This window comes from Oncorhynchus gorbuscha, linkage group LG23, assembly GCF_021184085.1.
Source record: "Oncorhynchus gorbuscha isolate QuinsamMale2020 ecotype Even-year linkage group LG23, OgorEven_v1.0, whole genome shotgun sequence".
Taxonomy (NCBI): Eukaryota; Metazoa; Chordata; class Actinopteri; order Salmoniformes; family Salmonidae; genus Oncorhynchus; species Oncorhynchus gorbuscha.
The window spans coordinates 22,204,141-22,229,227 of NC_060195.1; the positions used below are offsets into that span (position 1 = coordinate 22,204,141).

The 25,087-nt window shown below is 43.0% G+C and overlaps 2 protein-coding genes and 1 long non-coding RNA gene across 4 annotated transcripts; 2 read left to right on the plus strand and 1 right to left on the minus strand.

Moving 5' to 3' along the window:
- The first annotated feature begins 3,532 nt into the window (after positions 1–3,532).
- LOC124010510 lies at positions 3,533–5,368 on the plus strand. Its single transcript, XR_006834455.1, has 3 exons — positions 3,533–3,822; positions 4,310–4,839; positions 4,970–5,368. It is a non-coding gene; the product is annotated as an uncharacterized LOC124010510 (long non-coding RNA).
- Positions 5,369–8,332: 2,964 nt separating this feature from the next.
- On the plus strand, positions 8,333–16,064 carry LOC124011158 (lateral signaling target protein 2 homolog). 2 transcript variants are annotated; one of them, XM_046324232.1, is made up of 13 exons: positions 8,333–8,555; positions 10,699–10,839; positions 11,108–11,245; positions 11,393–11,595; positions 11,686–11,775; positions 11,892–11,981; positions 12,101–12,202; positions 12,294–13,616; positions 13,838–13,965; positions 14,732–14,848; positions 15,337–15,435; positions 15,520–15,623; positions 15,748–16,064. In XM_046324232.1, the coding sequence occupies exons 3-13, from the start codon at positions 11,138–11,140 to the stop codon at positions 15,874–15,876; spliced, it is 2,493 nt and encodes an 830-aa protein (XP_046180188.1). In that variant the 5' UTR covers positions 8,333–8,555; positions 10,699–10,839; positions 11,108–11,137; the 3' UTR covers positions 15,877–16,064. The 2 variants fall into 2 exon arrangements, with proteins under 2 accessions (XP_046180188.1, XP_046180187.1); XM_046324231.1 differs by lacking the exon at positions 8,333–8,555 and adding an exon at positions 9,605–9,897.
- A 52-nt stretch (positions 16,065–16,116) lies between these two features.
- Positions 16,117–19,006, minus strand: selenot2 (selenoprotein T, 2). Its single transcript, XM_046324233.1, has 6 exons — positions 18,644–19,006; positions 17,934–18,044; positions 17,714–17,840; positions 17,565–17,652; positions 17,299–17,445; positions 16,117–17,167 (listed from the first exon to the last, which is right to left on the minus strand). The coding sequence occupies exons 1-5, from the start codon at positions 18,859–18,861 to the stop codon at positions 17,324–17,326; spliced, it is 666 nt and encodes a 221-aa protein (XP_046180189.1). The 5' UTR covers positions 18,862–19,006; the 3' UTR covers positions 16,117–17,167; positions 17,299–17,323.
- Between the last annotated feature and the right edge of the window lie 6,081 nt (positions 19,007–25,087).

Sequence of the window (25,087 nt, forward strand, 5' to 3'; positions counted from 1 at the left end):
TGGTTAACGAAGCATTCAGTGACTCTCCACAATCACACTTCTTACGGTAAACACCTTCATGCATTCTTAGCTTTTCTTCTTTACATCTTTTACATTCATCACTTAGATTGTAAACTTTATGCCCTGCTGCAAAAGCTCTTCCTAGAGCACCTGCTTATTCTTTGTTTGAAACAGACGTAACATTTCCCTCAGCCAACACGGTATCTGTACTGTCATTCCTCTCCCCATCATTTTCTTTAACATTTTCCACACAGAATTCCCGCCTTGCACCTTTCTTTGCATTCTTAATGACTTTCCTAGCCAACGCTCTCTTTCTCTGCTATCAAATGTAAAATAATTCTTCAAAGTTTTAAAAGCATTATCACAATTGATGGCCTTAGTACATGCTTCAGTCCACCAAGGAACTATCTTTAGTCTACCATTCCCCCCTCTTATTGGAATAGACAATAAGGCAGCATCCAATATGACTGAATTGACAGATGCAGCAGTCTTCTACCGACCTTTCCATTGACAATTTATGACCCTCTTTTTCACACAAAGTGTCAAAAAGTTCTGAGTTTGCTTTGTTAAAGCACCAATTTGAAACCAGTTCCCTTTTCTGAAACATACGTCAAGATCTATGTTGCACATGACCAGTGGCGACCAGTCATTCAGGGCAGATGGGGCAGTGAAAAGCTCTTACAATATTCGATCATTATATTTCTCAAAAACAGGTTATAGCTACATGTGCACCACCAAGTCAGAACAGTAGGCAAAATTAAGAGGTGAAAATAGACAAAATTATTAGGCTGAGACATATGGGCTACTAACACCGTAAATTAATCGAAATGATGGATTGCCTCTTATCGGCTTGTCGTCCCTTTATGCCATAGTTTGTACATCTCAAATGTCAGTATAAACCAAATTTGTTTAAGCAAGTGAGCCATATCAGCTATGTTTTTTTTTAAAGCAGTAAATGAGGCTGAATGAACTGGTACGTGTTGGGACTCTGCTGTAGGGACAGCTTTATGTAGGCCCTAACAGTTTGTGGGCACCGTTTGTCACTGTTATAGTGCAATTAATGTATTGTTTAGTATTGAGTAGTGGCTTTGCTGGCATGCAGCCCACTCTTCTTTTTTTTGTTGCCCCACCAAGATTTAGATGCTAAAATCGCCACTGTAAGTTATGTTTTTTTAAAGGTAGTAAATGAGGCTGAATGAATTGATTCGCTGCCAGACAAGGCTCTGCTGATGTAGCAGTGGTAAGATGGGACTCTGCTGTTTGGGAAGCTTTATGTAGGTCATAACAGTTTGTGGGCACCATTTGTCACCGTTATAGTGCAGTTTATGTATTGTTTAGTGTAGTGTAGTGGCTTTGCTGGCATGCAGCCCATATTCTTTTGTTTGTTTGCCCCACCAAGATTTACGTGCTAAAATCACCATTGCACATGACTGGGAAATTATCACAACCTATTGTGGATTCTATCTTCACATCCCACTCACATATACCAGCAATGGAGGACATGATGATGTACCTCTCATTCAATCTTCAACAACTGAACTATTGGAATTTGTGGTATTGCTGCCCCACAAACTGTTATGCGCATAGACATTTCCACAACATATCTCCTTATCACTTGAACTGGATTTCGCAACTGTGTCTAATTCAGATACAGAAATGGGTTTACAAGGATTATAGTAATTCAACGACGTGATATTACCCCCTTCTCTACACATCTCCACCGCCCCACATTCATGCTCTTTGAAACCATGTATCACTCTATCTGCTACACCTTATTTGATAAATGTAGCACACCCACCACCTGGATCCTCTATTCCATCACCTCTCACAGAAATAAACCCAGATACAATATAATCCAATTGAGGATTAAACCATGTTTCTTGTATACACACCACATCCAGTAAAACATCTAAGCCATGTATAAACTTCTTCAATTCTTGTCCATTGGCTATCAACTCCAGGTATGGGAGTGGCTTTTTGGGCTCCCGAGTGGCGCAGCGGTCTAAGGCACTGCATCTCAGTGCAAGAAGCGTCACTACAGTCCCTGGTTCAAATCCAGGCTGAATCACATCACGCCGTGAATAGGAGTTTCATAGGGCAGCTCATAATTGGCCCAGCGTCATCGAGGTTTGGACGGGGTAGGCCTTCATTGATAAGAATTTGTTCTTTTAATTTTATTTGTAATTTTATTTCACCTTAATTTAATCAGGTAGTCTAGTTGAGAACAAGTTCTCATTTACAACTGCGACCTGGCCAAGATAAAGCATAGCAGTGTGACACAGAATACAAATTATGACTTTTATTTACTTTTATTATTACTTTTTAACAGCAACAGTTCCAACCTAGACTAGTTTCAACAATAATTTCTACAGTAAGATGTACAGTAGGCCTGATCATTTCTACAATAAGATGTACAGTAGGCCTGATCATTTCTACAATAAGATGTACAGTAGGCCTGATCATTTCTACAGTAAGATGTACAGTAGGCCTGATCATTTCTACAGTAAGATGTACAGTAGGCCTGATCATTTCTACAGTAAGATGTACAGTAGGCCTGATCATTTCTACAGTAAGATGTACAGTAGGCCTGATCATTTCTACAGTAAGATGTACAGTAGGCCTGATCATTTCTACAATAAGATGTACAGTAGGCCTGATCATTTCTACAATAAGATGTACAGTAGGCCTGATCATTTCTACAATAAGATGTACAGTAGGCCTGATCATTTCTACAATAAGATGTACAGTAGGCCTGATCATTTCTACAATAAGATGTACAGTAAGATTTCTACAATAAGATGTACAGTAGGCCTGATCATTTCTACAATAAGATGTACAGTAGGCCTGATCATTTCTACAATAAGATGTACAGTAGGCCTGATCATTTCTACAGTAAGATGTACAGTAGGCCTGATCATTTCTACAGTAAGATGTACAGTAGGCCTGATCATTTCTACAGTAAGATGTACAGTAGGCCTGATCATTTCTACAGTAAGATGTACAGTAGGCCTGATCATTTCTACAGTAAGATGTACAGTAGGCCTGATCATTTCTACAGTAAGATGTACAGTAGGCCTGATCATTTCTACAATAAGATGTACAGTAGGCCTGATCATTTTTCATCTTCATCTGTACTGTTATAAACGCTTTGGTACACCAGAAGTACATTCATTTCCAATGGAACGCTGCGTTTGCCTTGCAGCATTGCATTGCAGAGGCAGTTGCAGTGCGTTCTGTGTGGTGCATACGTTCCATTTATCGAACATATGCATCAAATTGTATGAGTAGACTTTACACAAAGTAGCAACATGTGAATGTCGAATTTTTGTTGCACACATATCCAGTAAAAAAATGTGGGATTAAATAATAAAAACAGTTTGATTGCATAGTTTCTTTACATATTTGTATGAATGTATTTGCCAAGTAGCATACATATGATTTATTCGATGACATCTGAACATGTATTGTGAGAGCCTATAATTTCCCTCCTAAATGCAGTAATAAATAGTCAAGATAGCAGTGAGTAGGCTCTTTCAACAATGAGACCAATGTTGAGGAAGGTGGTTTTGATCGCGCAGTTGGACTGCGACCAGCCCCGCCGAAAGTGTGGGTCTAGAGATGGTTGAAGTCCCGAAAGCATGCAGGGGAGTTCCACTGTCTCATTCAAGAGCTTCAACTATTTCGAGAAGAATTTCGAAGTTACTTTTGTCTGAACCGAAGCGAGTTCGATCACCTGCTCAAGGTGGTTGGAGCCAGGATCGCCCGGGTGGATACCAACTACCGGGAGTCAATTACCCTAGTTGAATGCCCGATTTGTCTCCGGTAAGCTAAATTCTAGTGAATTTTAAAAGCTTTTGATACCGTAATTGATTGATATTAGATATATTTTATGTGCAACCTAGCTAGCTAAAAGGCTCTCTAGTTAATAACCCTTATGTGACATGAGATGTACTTTTACAGAATGTTCATTAGGACTATAACTTTTCCCAAAGTTGGTTTAAAACATTTTTGTAATGATGCAATGTTACCAAATGAAAAGAAAGTTGGGGTGCCCTCTATTCTGATGGAGGTAGGCTAGTCTTTTCCAGGACCACTTGTTGTTCAAGACAGTTGGTCATTCATTAAATTCTTATTGGAATCATTTACACTCTGTGAAAAATGGTTCCAAACGTGTCCTTCTGCTTTCCCCATAGGATAACCCGTTTTGGTTCCAGGTAGAACCCTTTGGGGAAAAGGTTATATACGGAACCAAAAATAACCAATTTCAAGTTACACACAATATTGATCATTATTTTGAATTATATTTCAGATTCTTGGTGACAGGGAACTCCTACAGGACCATTGGATTCAGCTTTGGAGTTGGATGGTCCACGGTGGCAGGCATTGTCCCCTCTGTGCCACAAGCCATTTGGGACTGTCTGGAGAGGTGGAATTTCCCCAACTGTCTTGGCTCCATTGCTGGGAAACATGAAGTAATCCAGGCTCCAACGTGCTCAGATTCTCAATTCTACAACTACAAGGGTACATATGAATTTGTACTCTTGGCTGTTGTAGATGCCTTCTAATGTTTCCGTTTCGTCGATGTTGGTGCTTATGGCAAGGGAAGTGATGGCGGGACCCTCCGGGACTCTACCTTCGGCCAGGCACTTCAGGATGGCACATTGGAGATTCCACCTCCTGCATCACTCCCTGGGGTTGAAGACCTGGGACCCGTTTCACACGTCTTCGCCGGCGATGATGCCTTCCCTTGAGACCCAACCTCATAAGGCCCTACGTTGGACGTCAGCTGCCATTGCCAACGCTTGTAAGGATCTATAACAAACGACTATCCAGGGAAAGGTTAGTTGTTGAATGAGCCTGTGGGATTCTGGCAGCCAGGTGGAGAATGTATCGGAGAGTGCTTGGTCTCAGCCTCTCAAATGTCGATGCCTGCGTGAAGGCCACATGTGTTCTCCACAACTACCTGCAGGTCATTCCAGGAGCCGCTCCGGATGGAGATAGGCACGCCAAATGGTCACCTTCCTGATGTCACCAGGGCAGGTGCCAACAACGCCCCCAGACAGGCACTCCAGGTGAGGGAGAAGCTGACCACCTACTTCTCATCGCCAGCAGGTGAAGTCCCATGGCAGTATGCCGTGGAGTGAAACGGCTCTTTTAAGAGCCCCATAACACAAAGGTTATTTTAAGAACCATCCACCGTTGTCCATAAAATTGCATTTTCCCCCAGATTACTTTATGTATCAATGTCTCTCTTCATTTGGAAGCTATATTTAAGTGAAATTTGTGATTAAAGACCACCACACCTTAACCCCTTCCCTCTCCCACTAACGTCAGTATTATACACACCTGGCATGGTACACCAGGTGAGCGGGAGCACTAATTAAGGTTATACGACATACAGTTAGTATGATAACAAAGGGAGGGTAACCTAGGTAACAGTTTACCTAGTACAGTTTACCACCATGTTCACTGGCCTGACAAATTACAGGTGGGAAAAAAACGAATTAGGAAGAGAATGTGTTTTTACTTTCATCTTGTCTTAGATCAGCAAAGGTGTAGGGAAGAAATATCTAAATTAGATATTAATAAACAACTGACTATGAAAACATTATCATTTAATAAGTATTCAAGTACAGGAAAGAACATGACAGGTATGTGTGTTGTAAAAATGTTTACAAAAAATGTACTATTGAAAGAGGTGTGTGTGCGTGCGTGTAAAAAAATATATATTTAAAAAATGAATGTGTAGCCTGTAACCTGTAAGAGAACAGCAAGAGCATGTATATTTGGCACAACTGCAAACCGATACAGGGACTACTCATAAAGCCTAGACGTAGTAGGGGAACTTCAGACATGGCCATAAAGAGAGAGAGGGCAGGGCACTGGAGATCTGAGGTACGAAGAGGTGTGTGTGTGTTTCTGAGAAAAAGGGAATAATATGCAGCCATAACACAGCAAAACAAACAAATGGCCCCTGGACATCGCGGACCAGTCGATAAAACAGAACTTCATAAAAAGTTTCAACACCCTGGTTTTCAAGTGGTTTTAAATGAAAAAAAAATATTGACCTTTAGTCTCGTAAGAGACCAAGAGCATCTGTGAAAACTCCGTATGAGTTTCAATTCAGAAATCTATGTAACACTAATAACGAATGCTATACTAAGACTTTATAAACAAATTAATTGACTGAATTTAAACAGAACTGTTGTGTGTGAAAAGAAAGGTACAACGAGGGAGGTCAAAACAACAACCAGACAACTCCTCTCCTCTTCCTGTCCTTCCTGTGGGCTGGTTGGCCCCGGCAACTCCTCTCCTCTTCCTGTCCTTCCTGTGAGCTGGTCGGCCCCGGCAACTCCTCTCCTCTTCCTGTGAGCTGGTTTGCCCCGGCAACTCCTCTCCTCTTCCTGTCCTTCCTGTGGGCTGGTTGGCCCTGGCAACTCCTCTCCTCTTCCTGTCCTTCCTGTGAGCTGGTCGGCCCCGGCAACTCCTCTCCTCTTCCTGTCCTTCCTGTGAGCTGGTCGGCAACTCCTCTCCTCTTCCTGTCCTTCCTGTGAGCTGGTCGGCCCCGGTAACTCCTCTCCTCTTCCTGTGAGCTAGTCGGCAACTCCTCTCCTCTTCCTGTCCTTCCTGTGAGCTGGTCGGCTAAATTGACTCCATTTCTGAAAGGGAAGAGAAAAATAACACATACAAGCTTAACATAATATGACACCAAAAAAGGTGAGATTTATGTTAACTAAATACTGCTTGTATAGTGTAGTTAGTGGCATAAATATAGGAACAGTGTGGTAAAGTTGGTAATACTTGCTGTTTACTCATGGAATTTGTATTTCAGATCAAAAGATGAATATGACAGGCAGATATTTTGACAGCAAACTGTTTTAGGATATTTCTTTTCTAACCCAGAAACAACAGCTATACATTTGCCTCATATTAATACTTTGATCTGAAATACCAATTAATCTACATGACTATACTGTAAAAATGACCTACTTTACTTCACCGTTGCACACTTATGACACTACCTGTGATGTGGAGAAAAAAAAACGTACCATTGAACTCAGCTTCGAAAAGCAGCTGATACATTTGAACCTTGACTGCTGCTTTAATTCACTGAGGCAGCCTCTTCAGTGTTGGCACCAGGCTCATGGCAAAGACGGTCTCTTCATCCTCCTTCCTGTGAGCATTAGGTTGGGCTGCATCCCTCTCGACGGCTTGGAGGAGAGCCTCTGCTGAAATGAGTTGAGTGGATCTGGGGGCTGGTGTGACGTTGTTCCTCTTCGTTTCTCTCTCTGTTTCTTTTCACGGCCACATCCTGTTCAACGAGGTCCTCAGTGGTCACTTCCGTGAGGTTCATAATAATCTCAGGTGGTCCAAGATCCAGAGGTGCTTCCTCTATTTCATCATCTTCCATGGCTGCACCGGTGGTGGTCATACTCGTGGATGATGTTGTAGAGGGTCTCACTCCACTGGTGAAGGTGAGGGTCGCATTTGTAGGTGACGTTGAGGGTCTTGATGCACCGGTGGCAACAACACTTGTGGATGATGTAGTAGAGGGTCTGGCTGTAAAATTGCCACTCGTTGCCCGAGGCACAATAAATGGATCCAGAAAAGAATGTGGCAGAGGCCAAGGCTGCTGGCCTGAAGCTGCTGACCCAGACCTCTTCTTCTCTCTCTCTCTGATACCTGCCCCTGAGTCCTCTCCACTTCCTCCTTTCTCTTCTTCTACATAGACATGAACATGATAAGCCAAAACATTACCTAGCATAACTATAGTTATTAGATAGCTATCATGGACATGTCACCTACTGTACACAGACAAACAAACACACACGGTTATCTGACCAAATTATCAGGGGTACAGTAGTATCTACTATTTCTATTACTATTAATCTAGCATACACACTCACACTCTTTCAAACATGATTATTTGGTAAAGTTATCAGGGGTAGTAACTAGCATAATTTATTTGACTATTTATTTTACACACACACGTCATTGGCTAGGTTAGCAAGCTAGCTAACGCTAACTAGCCACATCTAGCACAAGCTCACTACTAAACTGACTTGGCAATTCTACTATCGTGGACCCTTGTCTCCAATCAGCATTTTTTGTGTGTTAATGTCCCTGTAGCTGTCAGCAGTTGTGTCAAAAAGACACCGTTTTGAGGATACTGCGAAAATGATTCTCTCCTCCATGTGTTCAACCGCATGCGACCATTTGCAAAAGTTATGCAGCAGTGATGCAAAACACAGTCGGTGTGTTCGAAGGCTGCTTTAACTAACCGGATAACTGAGTAGTGATCCTAGCTGCACCCTATTCGGCAGATCCTAGCTGCACCCTATTCGGCAGGTTCCCCTCAATGTGTAACAGTGCAGTTGTATTGTCCACTCGACCGCCACTATTTTTGCTTTTCATCCTTTTTGCTTCAATAACTTTTCCTCCTTTCAGGGAAGCCTTAACTTCTTCCATGGTCATTTCCACTGGCATCCCAGCAATTACTCCTCTCAGGTTAGTCGTAACATCATGAATGTGACATTTCACCCGACCCCAATATAGTGAGTATATATATTTTGTTTTACTATTTGCAATGATCAGAACCTTCCCATAACCCAGTGGTTTGGCATCCCTAATCACCCCAATATTTTTCCTAATTGATTTTGTGAAATGCAACGGATGAAAGTACTTACTTGCTGGTTCTGGGAACACTACCAAAACTTTATGACGTTCTACTCCAACGTCTTAGTCTAGAGTGGTCCGTTACAGGTCTACTCTCAACACTACTCATTGTTTCCCCAGCAGTATTCATCCCTCCATCACTCTCATTTGTAAATGGCTGACCACTACTGGTTTTATCGTCATTATCATCAATTGCCCTTTAGAGATACAGTATCTCTATTGCTTTGAATGCTACAAAGGAAAAAAATAAGGAAAAAAACATTTAATATATTGTTTAAATCAATAAAAAAATATAGAGTTGTAGTTGGGGGCAGGTAGGCTACTTGTTTTAAAAGTTAGAGAGGGCTGTGTTATTGTTCAGGAGAGGGACTGTAAGGGTTTTCTACAAGGACCCTGAGCATTCCCTTCAGTGGCAAACTACATTTACATTTACATTTAAGTCATTTAGCAGACGCTCTTATCCAGAGCGGGAGAGGGGTCTATAAATGTGTCATAAATGTGAGGATTATTCCATTGACATTTTGTGTGTCTCAATCTTAAATGTCATGAGGTATTACTCAATTTAAATGAAGGGAAGCTACATTGTGAGAAACATGATTAATCATATCACCTTTGTAAATTATTTTAAAGGGTTAATGACCTTAGGTTTGAGCATCTGTGGTCTCCATTTCAGAAAATCAAAAATGACCTAAAATGTATCATTGGTGTTACTACTCTGACAAGTGGCACAATATTATCATAATGGTAAAATCTATTTAAAGTCTTTAAGCTGCTATAGTAGTTGATTTGGAATGAGAAGAAGTACACAAATGCATTTCAGTAAATACAAATACAGAAAATGGAAGAACATGTTTTCCAAACTCAATGGATTACTTTACAATAATGGATTAATTCAGTAACTAAACATTTCTTTAAGTCATTAATGTTTACAGGTTCCTGTAAATCCATACATCAAGGTAGTCTATGCCCCGCCCATAAATGTGCAGGTAAGATCAGGTAAAAAGGGTGAGAACAGGCAAGTCTCCTTTGACAATCGTGTGGTTGAAGAAGGATATGCTAGCATTGCTGCTGCTGCACTAAAGTAATCTGGAACGGCTTTGACAGAAATCTTGGGATTATTGTTGATTTGAAAATTACATTGGCTAGATTAAACTAAGGATATAGACAAGGTGAACATTTTCAACCATGAACAGATTTCGAAAGTGGTTTCACAAACCTAAGGTAAGTGTCTTTTAAAAAATGTAACCATGCAAGTCAGTTTAGAACAAATGCTTATTTACAATGACAGCCTACCGTGAAACAGTGGGTTATCTGCCTTGTTCAGGGGCAGAACAACAGATTTTTACCTTCTCAGCTCAGGGATTCAATCCAGCAACCTTTTGGTTACTGGTCCAATGCTCTAACCACTAGGCTACCTGCCACCCATCACAATCTTTTGGCCCTATCAAATGTCTGATACTCTTTTTTTGGAAGATTTTATTCAAATCTAATAATTCATAACCCTTTATTATTTGAGGTATTTTAAGAAAAACATCTATTCTTGCATTTCCTAGCAGTTTCTTTGTCTTTTTTTTGTGAGAAACATGTTTCCCATTATATATTTTAAAAAATGGAGCATCAATAATCGTATAAACATTAGCATTACTATTCCATGTAGAATATCCTGTATTTGAGTCAGACATGTTAGCAGTATTCTTTTTAAACTTCAAACCAGTGGTATGTCCACGTTTCCTCTGTAAACACGGACATATAAGCTGCTGCCCAGCTAATTACAGTAAGGGCTCCTTTTTCGGTGGCTGCTGGGCTTTGTAAAAGAAACACAGCCTCGTTCAATAGCTCTGCTTCTGGGCTTGTTCTCTCTCATTTGTTGAGCTCCTTTTGTTTGTCCAAAGTGTAGAATCATACAGAAAAAAATATGTACTGTTACTCCCTCCCTCCCTCCTCAGTCCTTTTACCATAAAAAATGTGATTAGTCTATTCAGTCTTTCATTTCTTAATGTTACACTATTTGATTGCCTGAAGAAATCGGACCAACAATTGCTCGCCCAGTTCTACTGTGCTGATGAAGAGCTGAGGCAAGTGGCTGCCAAGCTCAACAGCCTGAATGGCAAGAACGAACCCCAACGTTGTGCCCTGCTGGTCAGCCAGTTCCGCTCCTGCCAGGTAAAGAAAGGCTGTTTCCCAAATGGAACCATATTCCCTATTTGGTGCACTACTTTTGACCAGAGCCCTAAAGGCCCTGGTCAAATGTAGTGCACTACTAAGGGAATGGGGCGCCATTTTGGACACTGATAAGTGAATCATCATCACTTCCTCTTATTGTAATGATAAAAGCACCAGTAGAGACCTTTAAGATAATGATTCACAAACTGTAAAATAGTATGTGCTATCTTCAATGGGATTTCAATTCCTCTTCTTGGATTTACAACAGGACAATGTGCTGAGCATCCTCAACCAGATCATGAATGAGTGTATTCCAGGCGAGAGAGCCAACCGAGACTTCTATGTCAAGTTCCCAGACGAGATCCAACAAGAGAACCTGGAAGGCCAGCTGTGGTTTGGAGCTGAGGTACCTGTTAGCATAATCTTATCTTGACACTTCAGACGTTCATGTCTCGGCGACAGCATTATAGAACAATTGCTGGTCATAGCGGTTTTAGCTATTATCTTCGAAAAGCTGACTATGTAGAATAACACATTTATGTTATCTCCCTAGTGTTTGGCTGCTGGCTCCATCATCATGAACCAGGAGGCTGAGAGCGAGGCAATGCGTCCCCTAGCAAAGGAACTGACTCGCTGCATAGATGAAGTACGGAACATCGCCCGTGACCAGGCTCTGCGCAATCGGAACATCTATACAGAGCTACTGTGCCAGGCCTTGAGAAAATTTGACAACCTGTTTGCAGGTTTCGAGTTCAGGTGAGACAGTGAAAATTATATTTTACTCCCACAGGAAAAGTGGGTTTCATAGCGTAACACACTCACTATCTTTTTCCTTCTGTACCTCAGCTATGTTTCAGCCATGGTACCAGTCAAGTCCTTTAAACAGTATGACATCCAACAGGATGTCACTGTGCTGTTCTGTGAGACAGTGTCCAGGTGAGAATGTATACATAGTTCTCACCTACTGTATATATGCTTCCTATCAAATAATTGATTTATTAATCTACTAATAAATGTTACTAAGTCACTTTTTCCCTCATGGATTCTGTTAGGGCACTAAAACGGGGATATATCACTCAAGACCTGATCGATGACTATGAGCCTGCACTCATGTTTACAATCCCACGATTAGCTATAGTGTGGTGAGTGTTCTGAAGAAACTCTCCAATAAATACCTTTTCAATTGTCATTTTTATTGTACAGTATTTGAATAATCTACGTCACTACAAATTCTCAAACCAAATGCCATGTGTCTGTCTAGTGGTCTAATGGTGTTTCCTGATGGCCCCATGAAGCTGGATGGTGAGTTGGAGGACATGTCTGAGTTATTCAGGCCCTTCCACTCTTTACTGAAGAAAATTAGGTACAGTACCTCCGTTTCAAAGCCTAGTTTTAACAATAGCATTAGTCTTGATGAGTTATTTTCAAAAGTCAACATTTTGGTATATGAACAGGAATCTCCTGCGCACGCTCAAGGAAGAAGAGCTTCATTCGTTGGAACGCAACCTCTGTGTCACTCATGAAGAGGGTTTGGTTGCCCGCCGCTGTTCTTCAGCCATACCACATTCAGCCATCACTCTGGCCCAGCAACTAGAGCATACCATGCATGGGAAGCAGGGGGCAAAGTCCCAGTCAAGTGTTCCTCCTCAGGTATGTGTCGTGATGGAGGAGGACAAGGAGGACAACCCTTCCCTCCTGGAAGTTGAACCTGGCCGTTTAGAGTGGGACGCAGAGGTTGAGCTGTCATCCTCCATGCAGACTGACATCATGGAGATGGAGCTGCTCAGCATGATGTTCTACCAGGCGGGAGATGAGATGTCCAGCTTTCTGTCCCCAGCACCCAGCCAGACTTCATCTCCTTACCCCCAGAGGAGGGGGGCTGCCAGCCTCACCCCCAGCCCCATGGCCTCTCCTCTCAGGCTCCGCAGGGCTGGGAGCAGAGTGTCGTCTGGTGGTTGGTCGTCTGGTGGGTCAAGTGTAGACAAAGAGGAGCGTATCTTCTACATGGATGACTTGGACGGGACACAGAAGCAAGGCTATTCCCTTTCTAACTCCCCATATCTGAATATGAAGCGGAACATGTCTTGCCCTTCTTCACCGTGGACCAGCTTGTCCAGGAAGTGTGCGGAGGCAGCCCTCCAGCGCAGCAAGAACTGGCCCAGCAGTAGCAGGCTCTCGATCCCAGACCCTGGGGCTCTCTCTGTCCCCCCCATCTGCCTGAATGGGGAGGAGTTGAGCCAGAATGTGAGCCAGGATGTTTTAGAGACAGCAGAGCTGATTGCACTGAGGATGAAGGGGATGAAACTCTCTGCAACTGTGATCAATCCCCCATCTCCCAACCTGTCTACCTGGACCGAGAAGGTGAAAGAGGAAAAAGATGACGATGAAGACGACGATGAAGAGGATTCACAGCTGCAGTCTCTGAATGAAGGGGCCACATACTGCCAGATCAGCCCCTGTATCTGCCTCCAGTGCCCCAGTCTGCATATATTCCCACCAGACCAAGACACCTACAGCTGCCTGACTCCCCAAACCCAAGGTCCCCCCTTATCTGCTGTTAGAAGCCCAGCTCTGAGCCCCAGGGAACTGGGGAAGGAGAGGAGCCATGTGCTGGGCCCACGGTTCTCTTCACTACGGGCCAAGGGTCAACAGAGAGATGGTGTTCCAGCATCTGTTGCCTGCCCCAGCCTGACCCAGTGGAGAACCAATGGAGATGGGAAGGCTGAACAGATAGTGGTAGAGGCAGAGCCAGAGGAATACACCCTGTCTCAGTTCAGGTAAGTGCTAACCTCATACTTGCTCTAGTTTGAATGACGTAACCCAAAAGTTGATCAATTATACTACTATTACACTACTATAAACCAGTAGATTATATTATGTTCTCTAATGGCACTTTAGAAATTACAGAATTTTTATAATACATGACAATAACAGTTTTAGCCTAGTTTTCAATGACTGAGCAGAACCTAATGTTCCCTATGTCCCCTACTTCTCTCAGCTATCAAACCAGCAGTAATAACACAGAGGGGATTGAGCATCCTGACATCCAGTTGGCCTGCCACAATATCCGATCCCGTTTCAATAGCAGCGGTGACCTCCTTCACCGTCTGTTTGTGTGCATCTCAGGTACAGTAGGTCCTCATTGTCTTTCGCTTTGTCAATATTGTAAAAAATGTGTTAATTTCCCCTCCCTTTAGAACCCCGTCATTAGCCACATAATTTTAATTTAAAAAAAAAAAAAAAAAAAGTTTGACAGGGCCACTACGCTAAAAATGAGTGTTGAGCTATTAGTGCTTTTTGAGGTCGTTTTGGTTTCGGTCCAAAAAAAAAAAAAAAAAATCACGGTTTTCAATTTCATTTTTGATTATTTATTTTTTTACAATAAATGCACTACGCATTATGTGGGTTGAATGCTGTAACAACACTGAATAAAACAATAAATAAAAGTCCCATGATGGTAGTGACAGTCCATTTATTAACCATAATGTATTCACATTACCTTAATAAAATATTTCAGTTGTGTATATTACATGTATTTTATTTGATGACTTTATTATTTCCTTCCAAGTCATCATCTCATCTTTATAGAGCTTCTACCTATGCTGTCTTAACAACTCCCTACTACATCGCACAGTTTGGGCTTGATCTGATTTATCTCTAGAGAAACTGCGCATCGGGCAGAAAAAAAACAGAACGAAACGGCATTCAAATAATGTAACCGAAATTTCAGCACGACTAAAAATGGACCAGCCCATCTGGCATTTCTGCCCCTGTATTATGTCATACAGTATCTGGATATGCCTATCCCTCTGTTTGACATAGCTCTTACATCCTAAAACAGACTGAGGGGACAAGTGATCTTAGTCTCTGATAATGTATCAACTCTAACCAGGTGTTGCAGACCAGCTACAAAGCAACTACTCCAGTGACCTAAGAACCATATTGAAGACACTCTTCCAGATAATGACGACTAAGACAGTTCTTGCAGAAGAAGACAAGCAAAGGAAAGGTACTGCAGTGCTTGGGCATATAATGTGACATAACCTTGACATGAGAGATTCTACACTGCAAAAAGTTAAATCTAAGTACGCTTAAATATCTTATATCGAGTGATTACTCACTTTAAAAAAATTCTTACCAAGCTAAATTATCTAACATCATTGGCAGAAATGTTTTCTTATTTTAATCTAAAAGGGCTTATCTCTTATTTTAAGAAATTTTGACCTTAATCATATTATTTGCAGCGTCCGTAGACCACAGGAGGTTGGTGGAACATATATTGTGGACAGGCTGTGGTAATGGCTGGAGAGGAATAGGTGGAATGGTATCAAATACATTCAATAGATAGGTTCCATGTGTTTAATGTCATTCCATTTGCGCCGTTCCAGCCATTATTATGAGCTGTCCTCCCCTCAGCAGCCTTCTGTGACGTAGATGCATCCAAAATCTCTCGACTCCCAGTTCAATATGGTCTGTGTCCTGTTCATGTCTAACCAGCATCCTTAGGCCTGAGTAACAAGGCTCTGGAGGACTGTGCCTTGTGTATGGAGTGGCTGTCCTCCTCCCCATCGATGGAGCAAGATGTCCAATGTGAAGGTGATGTCTCCTTTTGGTCTTGTCATTTTAACTGTCCCTATTATCATTTTCTAACCATACATCAACAACCTCAATCACATGTAGCGCTCCCAAACTGGGTTCCTGATGAGGCCTGTAGCGTCTGCACAGCATGTAACGCCCCCTTCACCTTAATACGCAAGAAGCACCACTGCAGGAGCTGTGGCAAGGTACCTGTAAATACCCAGACAAGGGTACCATATAATCAGCACTCAACTTCCAGCCACACACACATACTAATGAACACAGACTTGTGAATGTATGCAAATAATTTTGAAATGTATGTCGTCTCAGATCTTCTGTTCTCGCTGCTCTGCCCGCTCAGCGCCTCTACCGCGGTACGGCCAGGTCAAGGCTGTGAGGGTATGCACCCACTGCTACATGTTTCACGTCACGCCATTCTGCCCCTGGAACAGCAACTGACTCAACCCTGGCCCTTATTATTATTCTATCAATCCAACTGTTTAAGGTAGTTTACTAGCTTATCAATTAAATAGGCATTCACAATGTGGTACCTGTTTGTGACTTTTAGATGTGTATTAGTAAGAGTATCAAAATGTCATACAAAATGTTTCAACATGTGGAGGACCTTCAATCGTTTGTATTGAATAATATTTTATATTGAGTGTTTTTCTTTCTACAACATCACAACTGGGCACTGACATGAGTGAAACCTCTCAGAATGTTTATTACTTTAAGACAAGACAGATATTTTATTCTGCTTCAATCCTTGAGTTGTAGCCACACCATCTGATTTCACACATATGCAAGAACAAGAGTGCTTTCTCACTACTTCTCACTAGGAGTGGTTGACAATGTCAAACTGAGTGAGAGGGATCATTAGATAACAATATCATTTCATTCAGCTAGCAGTGCATTCTTTAACCATTCGTTTCACAAGTTCACGAAGATACAATATAACTGTTGTGTTGCACAATATCCACTACTTTGAATTGTTAGGCTGCTGGGCACGTACAGCTTAACTTTCTTCCGTGCTACTTTTACATTGTCAGCAACCTGGTTGGACAATTCATTGTACTCAAAAACACATCAAGCATCTCCACTAGAAGATCCATCAGACAGAATTAACATTAAAAGAAACAGTGAGCAATTAGCCCTCTGATTCATTTTCTTCCCCCCAAAACAACTATTTCAATCATGGATAACACCTGAAAGATAAGAGCTGTTAAAAAAGAAGAAGCACATTCAAAGACTTCAAGCATTTCAAAACTTCAGCTCAAACAGAACTAATTTTGTCAAATCAAGCAGGACAGAACAAGCCCTCCCCCCAGTGTCCCCAACGTAAAGGTTCAGACAGTCAAGGGAGACTTGACACAGAACGGCTGACTGAAAAAAACAACCACCCCATTACAAAAGCCCTTGGTACAACAGCAGTGCAAACCATTCGCTTTCTTTAACTAAACCACATATAGGACTACCCTGGAGGACACAAGACATCACAGTAGCCTCTTAAAATAACATATTTCAAATTTGCTCACAAAATATCTGTATATGACAGGATCTTGTCATCCAAGCCAGCTAGTGGCGTGCTTATTTTTTGTTTAGATCGAGGACACAGGAGCGTTTCCCAGGGCAGAGGAAGTGTGGTCAGTGGCAGGGACATCCAGCCTGGCCTCACAGCAAGCTGTTTGCAGACCAAGCCTTCATTACACCACAACGCAGTCCCACTGACCTGAGCAACTGCTTCAGAGACCTGGGATGGAGAAACAGAGCAGGCTGTTAACGAACACTTGCCCCAGAGTCCATGTCTAAGATAACACAAACAAACAACAATAAGATACATCGACATGCTTCAGTCTGTGGATGGCAGATGCATTTCATTACCTACTAATCTTCTTAAACGTCAGCACTACAGAGATGGAAAGGAGATCTTGTCAACTTGATTCATCTTAATGTGATTATCAAGGATTTGGAAGATCTCTTGAATGTTGGGTACATATCCTGACTGCAGCTTGGACCAGATTGGTACATCTAAAAAGGAGTGTAGAAAAGATAGGAGACAAAGATGGTTACATATACATATATATTGTGTACATCCATGCAAGGATGTAAAGTGAAGAAAGTGTTTTCAGTGACCCCATTCAACTCACCATTTAGTGTGATTTCAAATGCACCAGTGGACAAGAAGTGGGTCTCCAACATGTTACTGAGGAAGAATGTCATCAGGCACGAGAATATCTGGAAGACAAACAAGTGTGTTTAGTCAAAATCTATTGAAGTTGAAACCGTAAAACCTCACCTTATTTTCTTGAGTCCACGTCCATGCTCTGGGAGTCTCCAGTCCAAGCATAGCGAAGGGATTTTGTCCACTGACAACCAGGGCAATGGCAAGAAGTTTGAAGTAGGAAAATAAATTTCCGAGATATCTGGTGGAGGGCAAAAAGTGGTGATCAGAACACCAAATTCCCTGACGAAATAAATATGTTGACTGGCTACATGGCAATAACGTGCCATCTTACTTGTTGATGGTTGTGGGAGGGTAATTTTCCCCTTCTATGCGGATGTCCGGGTACAACTGGCTGATAGACCGGGAGTACTCCTGGAACACCTTGCTATACCCTCAGGAGATGCTGTAACACAGAAACTGGTTAGAAATGTGTGTATTTGACATAAATTAGAAGTTATTTTATTTAAGTTATATTTCGTGGCTCCCAAGTGGTGCAGTGGTCTACGGCACTGCATCTCAGTGCTTGAGGTGTCACTACAGACAACCTGGTTCGATTCCAGGCTATATCACAACCGGCTGTGTTTGGGAGTGCACAATTGGTCCAGGTTTGGCCGGTGTAGGCCGTCATAAATAAGATTTTGTTCTTAACTGATTTGCCTACGGTAGTTAAATAAAGGTTACATTAAACAAATAAACATAGCTGGATACTGTGACACCAAATTCCAGACTAGCAGCCTGCATATAGTTAGCTAGTTCAGGTAATATGCCGGTTCTTTCATTCTATATTAGGAGCCAAAAGGCTGTATATAGCTCGGAGGATTAGCGAGCAAGCTCAGTTAAGAACTTACTAGCTAACTAGCTAGTAGCTAGCATCAAACAATGTCCCCAAACGATCAAATGGCTAGTTAGCATAAGCTAGTTAGCATTGACTAGCTAACTGCGCCTGCTATCTAACGTTAGCTAGAAAAATAGCTACATAACAGAAAAAAACGATAATCTTACCAAAACTGGAATTTCAGCACTGGCCCAGTGTAGAGGGCCTGCTTGCTGAGCCTCTGTGGGTCGGCATCCCGCAAAAGATCAGCCCCCATATTCAGGCTGTCAGAGGCCTGCGCTGGGTGTTGAGTCATCATGGACCTCCCGACGTAAATGTCTTTTACAGTGACAACTGTGAACAGCAGAAGCGCCGTCAAGATACCCGTTTGGCTATATTCTGCCATTTGAAACGGGGTTTAGGGGACCAACGCCCCGCTTCACAGCCAAGTCTATCGACTGGCAAACTACTGTACACCTGACAGTTTTCTTCTGACCCGTCTCCACTGACAAGCTGCTACAAACTGGCTAGCTCTGTATTAGCAGCAGCTTCATCCTTTTCCTGTAATCTGTGCACCACATCTCTGAAATGCTGCCCCCTGCCGGAGTGGATGCAGCACTATTTGTATGAATACGTTATACTGTATCTCTAATTCCATGGATACTCTGTACAGTGCCTTCAGAAAGTATTCATACCCCTTGATTTATTTCAAATATTGTTGTGTTCCAGCCTGATTTCAACATGGATTAAATCGTATTTGTTTCTCAACCATTTGCACATAATACCCCATAATGACTAAGTGAAAACATGTTTTTAGAAAAGTTAACAAATGTATTGAAAATAAAATACAGAAATATATAATTTAAATAAGTATTCACACCCCTGATGTTAGAATCACTTATGGCAGGGATTACAACTGTGCGTCTTTCTGGGTAAGTCTCTAAGAGTTGTGTACACCTGGATTGTACAATATTATTATTTTCAAAATTCTTCAAGCTCTAGTTGTTGATCATTGCTGGACAACCATTGTCAAGTCTTGTCATAGATTTTCGAGCAGATTTAAGTCAAAACTGTAACTCGGCCACTGAGGAACATTCACTGTCTTCTTGGTTAGAAAGATCCAGCATAGATTTGGCCTTGTGTTTTAGGTTATTGTTCTGCTGAAAGGTGAATTAATCTCCCAGTGTCTGTTGGAAAGCAGACTGAACCAGGCTTTCTTCTTTTTATTTTTTATCCTCAAAAACTCTCCAGTCCTTAACGATTCCAAGCATATCCATAACATGATGCAGCCACCACTATGCTTGAAAATATGGAGAGTGGTACTCAGTAATGTGTTGTATTGGATTTTTCCCAAACATAACACGTTGTATTCAGGACAAGAAATGAATTGCTTTGCCAAAAATAATGATGTATTATTTTAGTGCCTTAGTGCCTTGTTGCAAACAGGATGCATGTTTTGTAATATGTTTTATTCTGTACAGGCTTCCTTCTTGTCACACGGTCAATTCGTTTAGTATAGTGGAGTAACTACAATGTTGATCCATCCTCAGTTTTTTCCAATCCCACCCATTAAACTCTGAAACTGTTTTAAAGTCACCATTGGCCTCATTGTGAAATCTCTATCTTTGTAGTGACTGGGTGTATTGATACACCATCCAACGTGTAATTAATAACTTCACCATGCTCAAAGGGATATGCTCAAAGGGATTCAATGTCTGATTGTTTTATTTTGTACCATCTAGGTGCCCTTCTATGTGAGGCATTGGAAAACCTCCCTGGTCTTTGTGGATGCATCTGTATCGGCTGATGTACAAAGGGCTTTATAAATACATTTGATTGATGATGTTGGAGAGATACTTTTGGGAAGGTGATGTAGCTCAGTATGCAGCTATCATCATTGATGATGTTGGGGAGATACTTTTGGAAGGTGCTGTAGCTCAGTATGCAGCTATCATCATTGATGATGTTGGGGAGATACTTTTGGAAGGTGCTGTAGCTCAGTATGCAGCTATCATCATTGATGATGTTGGGGCGATGCTTTTCAAACAAACAGTAAGTAGGAAAATTGAAAATGCCATTATTTTAATTGCATAAAGTAAATTCTTACTGAAGGTTTCACATAATATCAAATCAAATCTTATTTGTCACATGTGCCGAATACAACAGTTGTACTGTGAAATGCTTACTTACGAGCCCTTTTCCAACATCACAGAGTTAAAAAGTAAGAATATTTGCACAGAAAAAAGAAGGAAATAGTAACATAATAACAATAATGAGGCTTTACACAAGGAGTACTGGTACTGGGTCTATTTGCAGGGGTATGAGGTAGTTGGGGTGATTGAGGTAATATGTACAGTTGAAGTCGGATATTTATATACACTTAGGTTGGAATCATTAAAACTCGTTTTTCAACCACTCCACAAATTTCATGTTAACAAACTATAGTTTTGGCAAGTCGGTTAGGACATCTACTTTGTGCATGACACAAATAATTTTTCCAACAATTGTTTACAGACGGATTATTTCACTTCTAATTCACTGTATCTCAATTCCAGTGAGCCAGAAGTTTACATACACTAAGTTGACTGTGCCTTTAAACATGTCATGGCTTTAGAAGCTTCTGATAGCCTCATTTACATTATTTGATTAAATTGGAGATGTACCTGTGGATGTATTTCAAGGCCTACCTTCAAACTCAGTGCCTCTTTGCTTGACATCATGGGAAAATCAAAAGAAATCAGCCAAGAGCTCAGATTTTTTTTTTTGTAGACATCCACAAGTCTGGTTCATCGTTGGGAGCAATTTCCAAACGCCTGATGGTGCCACGTTCATCTGTACAAACAATAGTACGCAAGTATAAACACCATGGGACCACACAGCCGTCATACCGCTCAAGAAGGAGACGCGTTCTGTCTTCTAGAGATGAACGTACTTTGGTGCGAAAGTGCAAATCAATCCCAGAACAACAGCAAAGGACCTTGGGAAGATGCTGGAGGAAACAGGTGCAAAAGTATCTATATCCACAGTAAAACGAGTCCTATATCGACATAATCTGAAAGGAAGAAAGGAAGAAGCCAGCAAGGAAGAAGCCACTGCTCCAAAACCTCCATAAAAAAGCCAGAACACGGTTTGCAACTGCACATGGGGACAAAGATTGTACTTTTTGGAGAAATGTCCTCTGGTCTGATGAAACAAAAATATAACTGTTTGACCATAATGACCATTGTTATGTTTGGAGAAAAAATAAGAACACCATTCCAAATGTGAAGCGTGTTGGTGGCAGCATCATGTTGTGGGTGTGCTTTGCTGCAGGAGGGACTGGTACACTTCACAAAATATAAAATTATGTGGATATATTTAAGCAACATCTCAAGACATCAGTCAGGAAGTTAAAGTTTGGTCGCAAATGGGTTTTCAAATGGACAATGACCTCAGGCATACTTCCAAAGTTGTGGAAAAATGGCTTAAGGACAACAAAGTCAAGGTATTGGAGTGGCCATCACAAAGCCCTGACCTCAATCCTGTAGAAAATTTGATAGCAGAACTGAAAAGCGTGTGCGAGCAAGGAGGCCTACAAACCTGCCTCAGTTACACCAGCTCTGTCAGGAGGAATGGGCCAGAATTTACCCGACTTATTGTGGGAAGCTTGTGGAAGGCTACCTGAAACGTTTGACTGTAAAGGCGTTCGTCTGTTGAATGAAGAGAGTCAGACCGAAATGCAGCGTGTAGGCTACTCATGACTTTAATGAAAGTATCGCGGTACATGAAATAACTGAATTAAATACAAAAAAACAACAGAACGGAACGTGAAACTAATTACAGCCTATCTGGTGACTACAACACAGAGACAGGAACAAACACCCACAAAATACAACGCGAACTCAGGCTACCTAAATACGGTTCCCAATCAGAGACAACGACAAGCACCTGACTCTGATTGAGAATCGCCTCAGGCAGCCAAGCCTAACTAGACACACCCCTAATCATCCGCAATCCCAAATAATACAAACCCCAATACGAATACAACATATAAACCCATGTCACACCCTGGCCTACCCAAACATATAACACAAACACAAAATACAATGACCAAGGCGTGACAGAACCCCCCCCCCCTAAGGTGCGGACTCCCGGACGCACCTCAAGAGCATAGGGAGGGTCCGGGTGGGCGTCTGTCCACGGTGGCGGTTCTGGCTCGGGATGTGGACCCCACTCCATTAATGTCCTAGTTCCTCCCCTTCGCGTCCTGGGATCATCCACCTTCTCCGCCGACCATGGCCTAATAGTCCTCACCCAGATCCCCACATAACTGAGGGGCAGCTCGGGACAGAGGGGCAGCTCGGGACAGAGGGGCATCTCAGGACAGAGGGGCATCTCAGGACAGAGGGGCATCTCAGGACAGAGGGGCATCTCAGGACTGAGGGGCAGCCCGGGACTGAGGGGCAGCCCGGGACAGAGGGGCAGCCCGGGACAGAGGGGCAGCTCGGGACAGAGGGGCAGCTCGGGACCGAAGCAGCCCGGGACTGAGGGGAAGCCCAGTACTGAGAGGAAGCCCAGTACTGAGAGGAAGCCCAGTACTGAGAGGAAGCCCAGTACTGAGATGAAGCTCAGGCAGGTAGTAGGCTCCGGTAAATCCTGGCTGGCTGGCAGATCTAGAAGAGACTGGATGTCGGGCAGATCTGGAAGCACTGGCGGCGCTGGGCAGACTGGGAGCACTGGCGGCGCTGGGCAGACTGGGAGCACTGGCCGCGCTGGGCAGACTGGGAGCACTGGCCGCCCTGGGCCGACTGGGAGCACTGGCGGCGCTGGGCAGACTGGAGACTCCGGCAGTGCAGGAGAGGAGAAAGGCTCTGGCTGTGCTAAACAGGCGGGAGACTCCGACAGCGCAGGAGAGGAGAAAAGAGCTGGCTGCGCTGAACAGGCGAGAGACTCCGACAGCGCCGGAGAGGAGAAAAGCGCGGGCTGCGCTGAACAGGCGAGGCGCACAGGAGGCCTGGTGCGTGGTGCTGGAACTGGTGGTACTGGCTCGAGGACACGCACAGGAAGCCTGGTGCGGGGAGCTGCTACCAGAGGACTGGTGTGTAGAGGTGGCTCTGGATAGACCGGACCGTGCAGGCGCACAGGAGCTCTTGAGCACCGAGCCTGCCCAAGCTTACCTGGCTCGATGCCCACTCTGGCCCGGCCAATAGGAAGGGCTGGTATGTGCCGCACCTGGCTCTGCACCCGCACTGGAAACACTGTGCGCTCCATAGCATAACACGGTGCCTGCCCGGTCTCTCTAGCCCAACGGTGAGCACAGGGAGTATGCGCAGGTCTCCTACCTGGCATAAATATTCTCCCTTCTAGCCCCCCCCAATATTTTTTTTGGGCTGCTTTTCCGGCTTCCAACCGCGTTGCCGTGCTGCCGCCTCTCCGCTTTAGCCGCGTCTATTTCATCCGTGGGACGGCGATATTCTCCCAGCTGCGCCCAGGGTCCTTTTCCGTCTAATTCCTCCTCCCATGTCCAAATCTCCAAGTGGTGCAGCCTCTCCCACTGCAACCGCTCTTCACGATTAACAGGGAGAGTAGGCTCAGGTCTGACTCCTGACTCAGCCACTCTCTCTCTGCGCTCTCCCCGTTACTTTCGGTTTTCGCTCTGCGTCACCGTGTTTTCCTTTTAGACTCCATTCGTCTATAGCCCTCTTCGCATTGCTGTAGGGAATCCCAGGCGGGCTCCTGCACTCTCTCCGGGTCGGCCGCCCACCTGGCGATTTCTTCCCACGTAGTATAATCCATGCCTCTACCGTCCATAACTCCTCCTTTAGATCCTGCCAGTTCACACGCTGCTCGGTCTGTGAGTGGTGGTGGGTGTTTCTGTTGAATGAAGAGAGTCAGACCGAAATGCAGCGTGTAGGTTACTCATGACTTTAATGAAAGTATCGCGGTACATGAAATAACTGAACTAAATACAAAAAAACAACAGAACGGAACGTGAAACTAATTACAGCCTATCTGGTGACTACAACACAGAGACAGGAACAAACACCCACAAAATACAACGCGAACTCAGGCTACCTAAATACGGTTCCCAATCAGAGACAACGACAAGCACCTGACTCTGATTGAGAATCGCCTCAGGCAGCCAAGCCTAACTAGACACACCCCTAATCATCCTCAATCCCAAATAATACAAACCCCAATACGAATACAACATATAAACCCATGTCACACCCTGGCCTACCCAAACATATAACACAAACACAAAATACAATGACCAAGGCGTGACATTGACCCAAGTTAAACAATTTAAAGGCAATGCTACTAAATACTAATTGAGTGTATGTAAACTTCTGACCCAATGGGAATGTGATGAAAGAAATAAAAGCTGAAATAAATCCTTCTCTCTACTATTATTCTGACATTTCACATTCTTAAAATAAAGTGGTGATCCTAACTGACCTCAGACAGGGAATTTTTACTACGATTAAATGTCAGGAATTGTGAAAAACTGAGTTTAATTGTAATTAGCTAAAGTGTATGTAAACTTCTGACTTCAACTGTACATGTAGGTTGGGGTAAAAGTGACTAGGCAATCAGGATAGATAATCAATAGTAGCAGCAGCATATGTGAAGAGTGTGAAAGTGTGAGAGTG

Excerpts from the sequence above, each read along its gene's own strand:
- LOC124011158 (XM_046324231.1), top strand. The coding sequence starts at position 9,862 with ATGAACAGATTTCGAAAGTGGTTTCACAAACCTAAG. Across the intron at positions 9,898-10,698 it reads AGTGGTTTCACAAACCTAAG|AAATCGGACCAACAATTGCT; the intron begins GTAAGTGTCTTT and ends GATTGCCTGAAG. Across the intron at positions 11,982-12,100 it reads CCACGATTAGCTATAGTGTG|TGGTCTAATGGTGTTTCCTG; the intron begins GTGAGTGTTCTG and ends GTGTCTGTCTAG.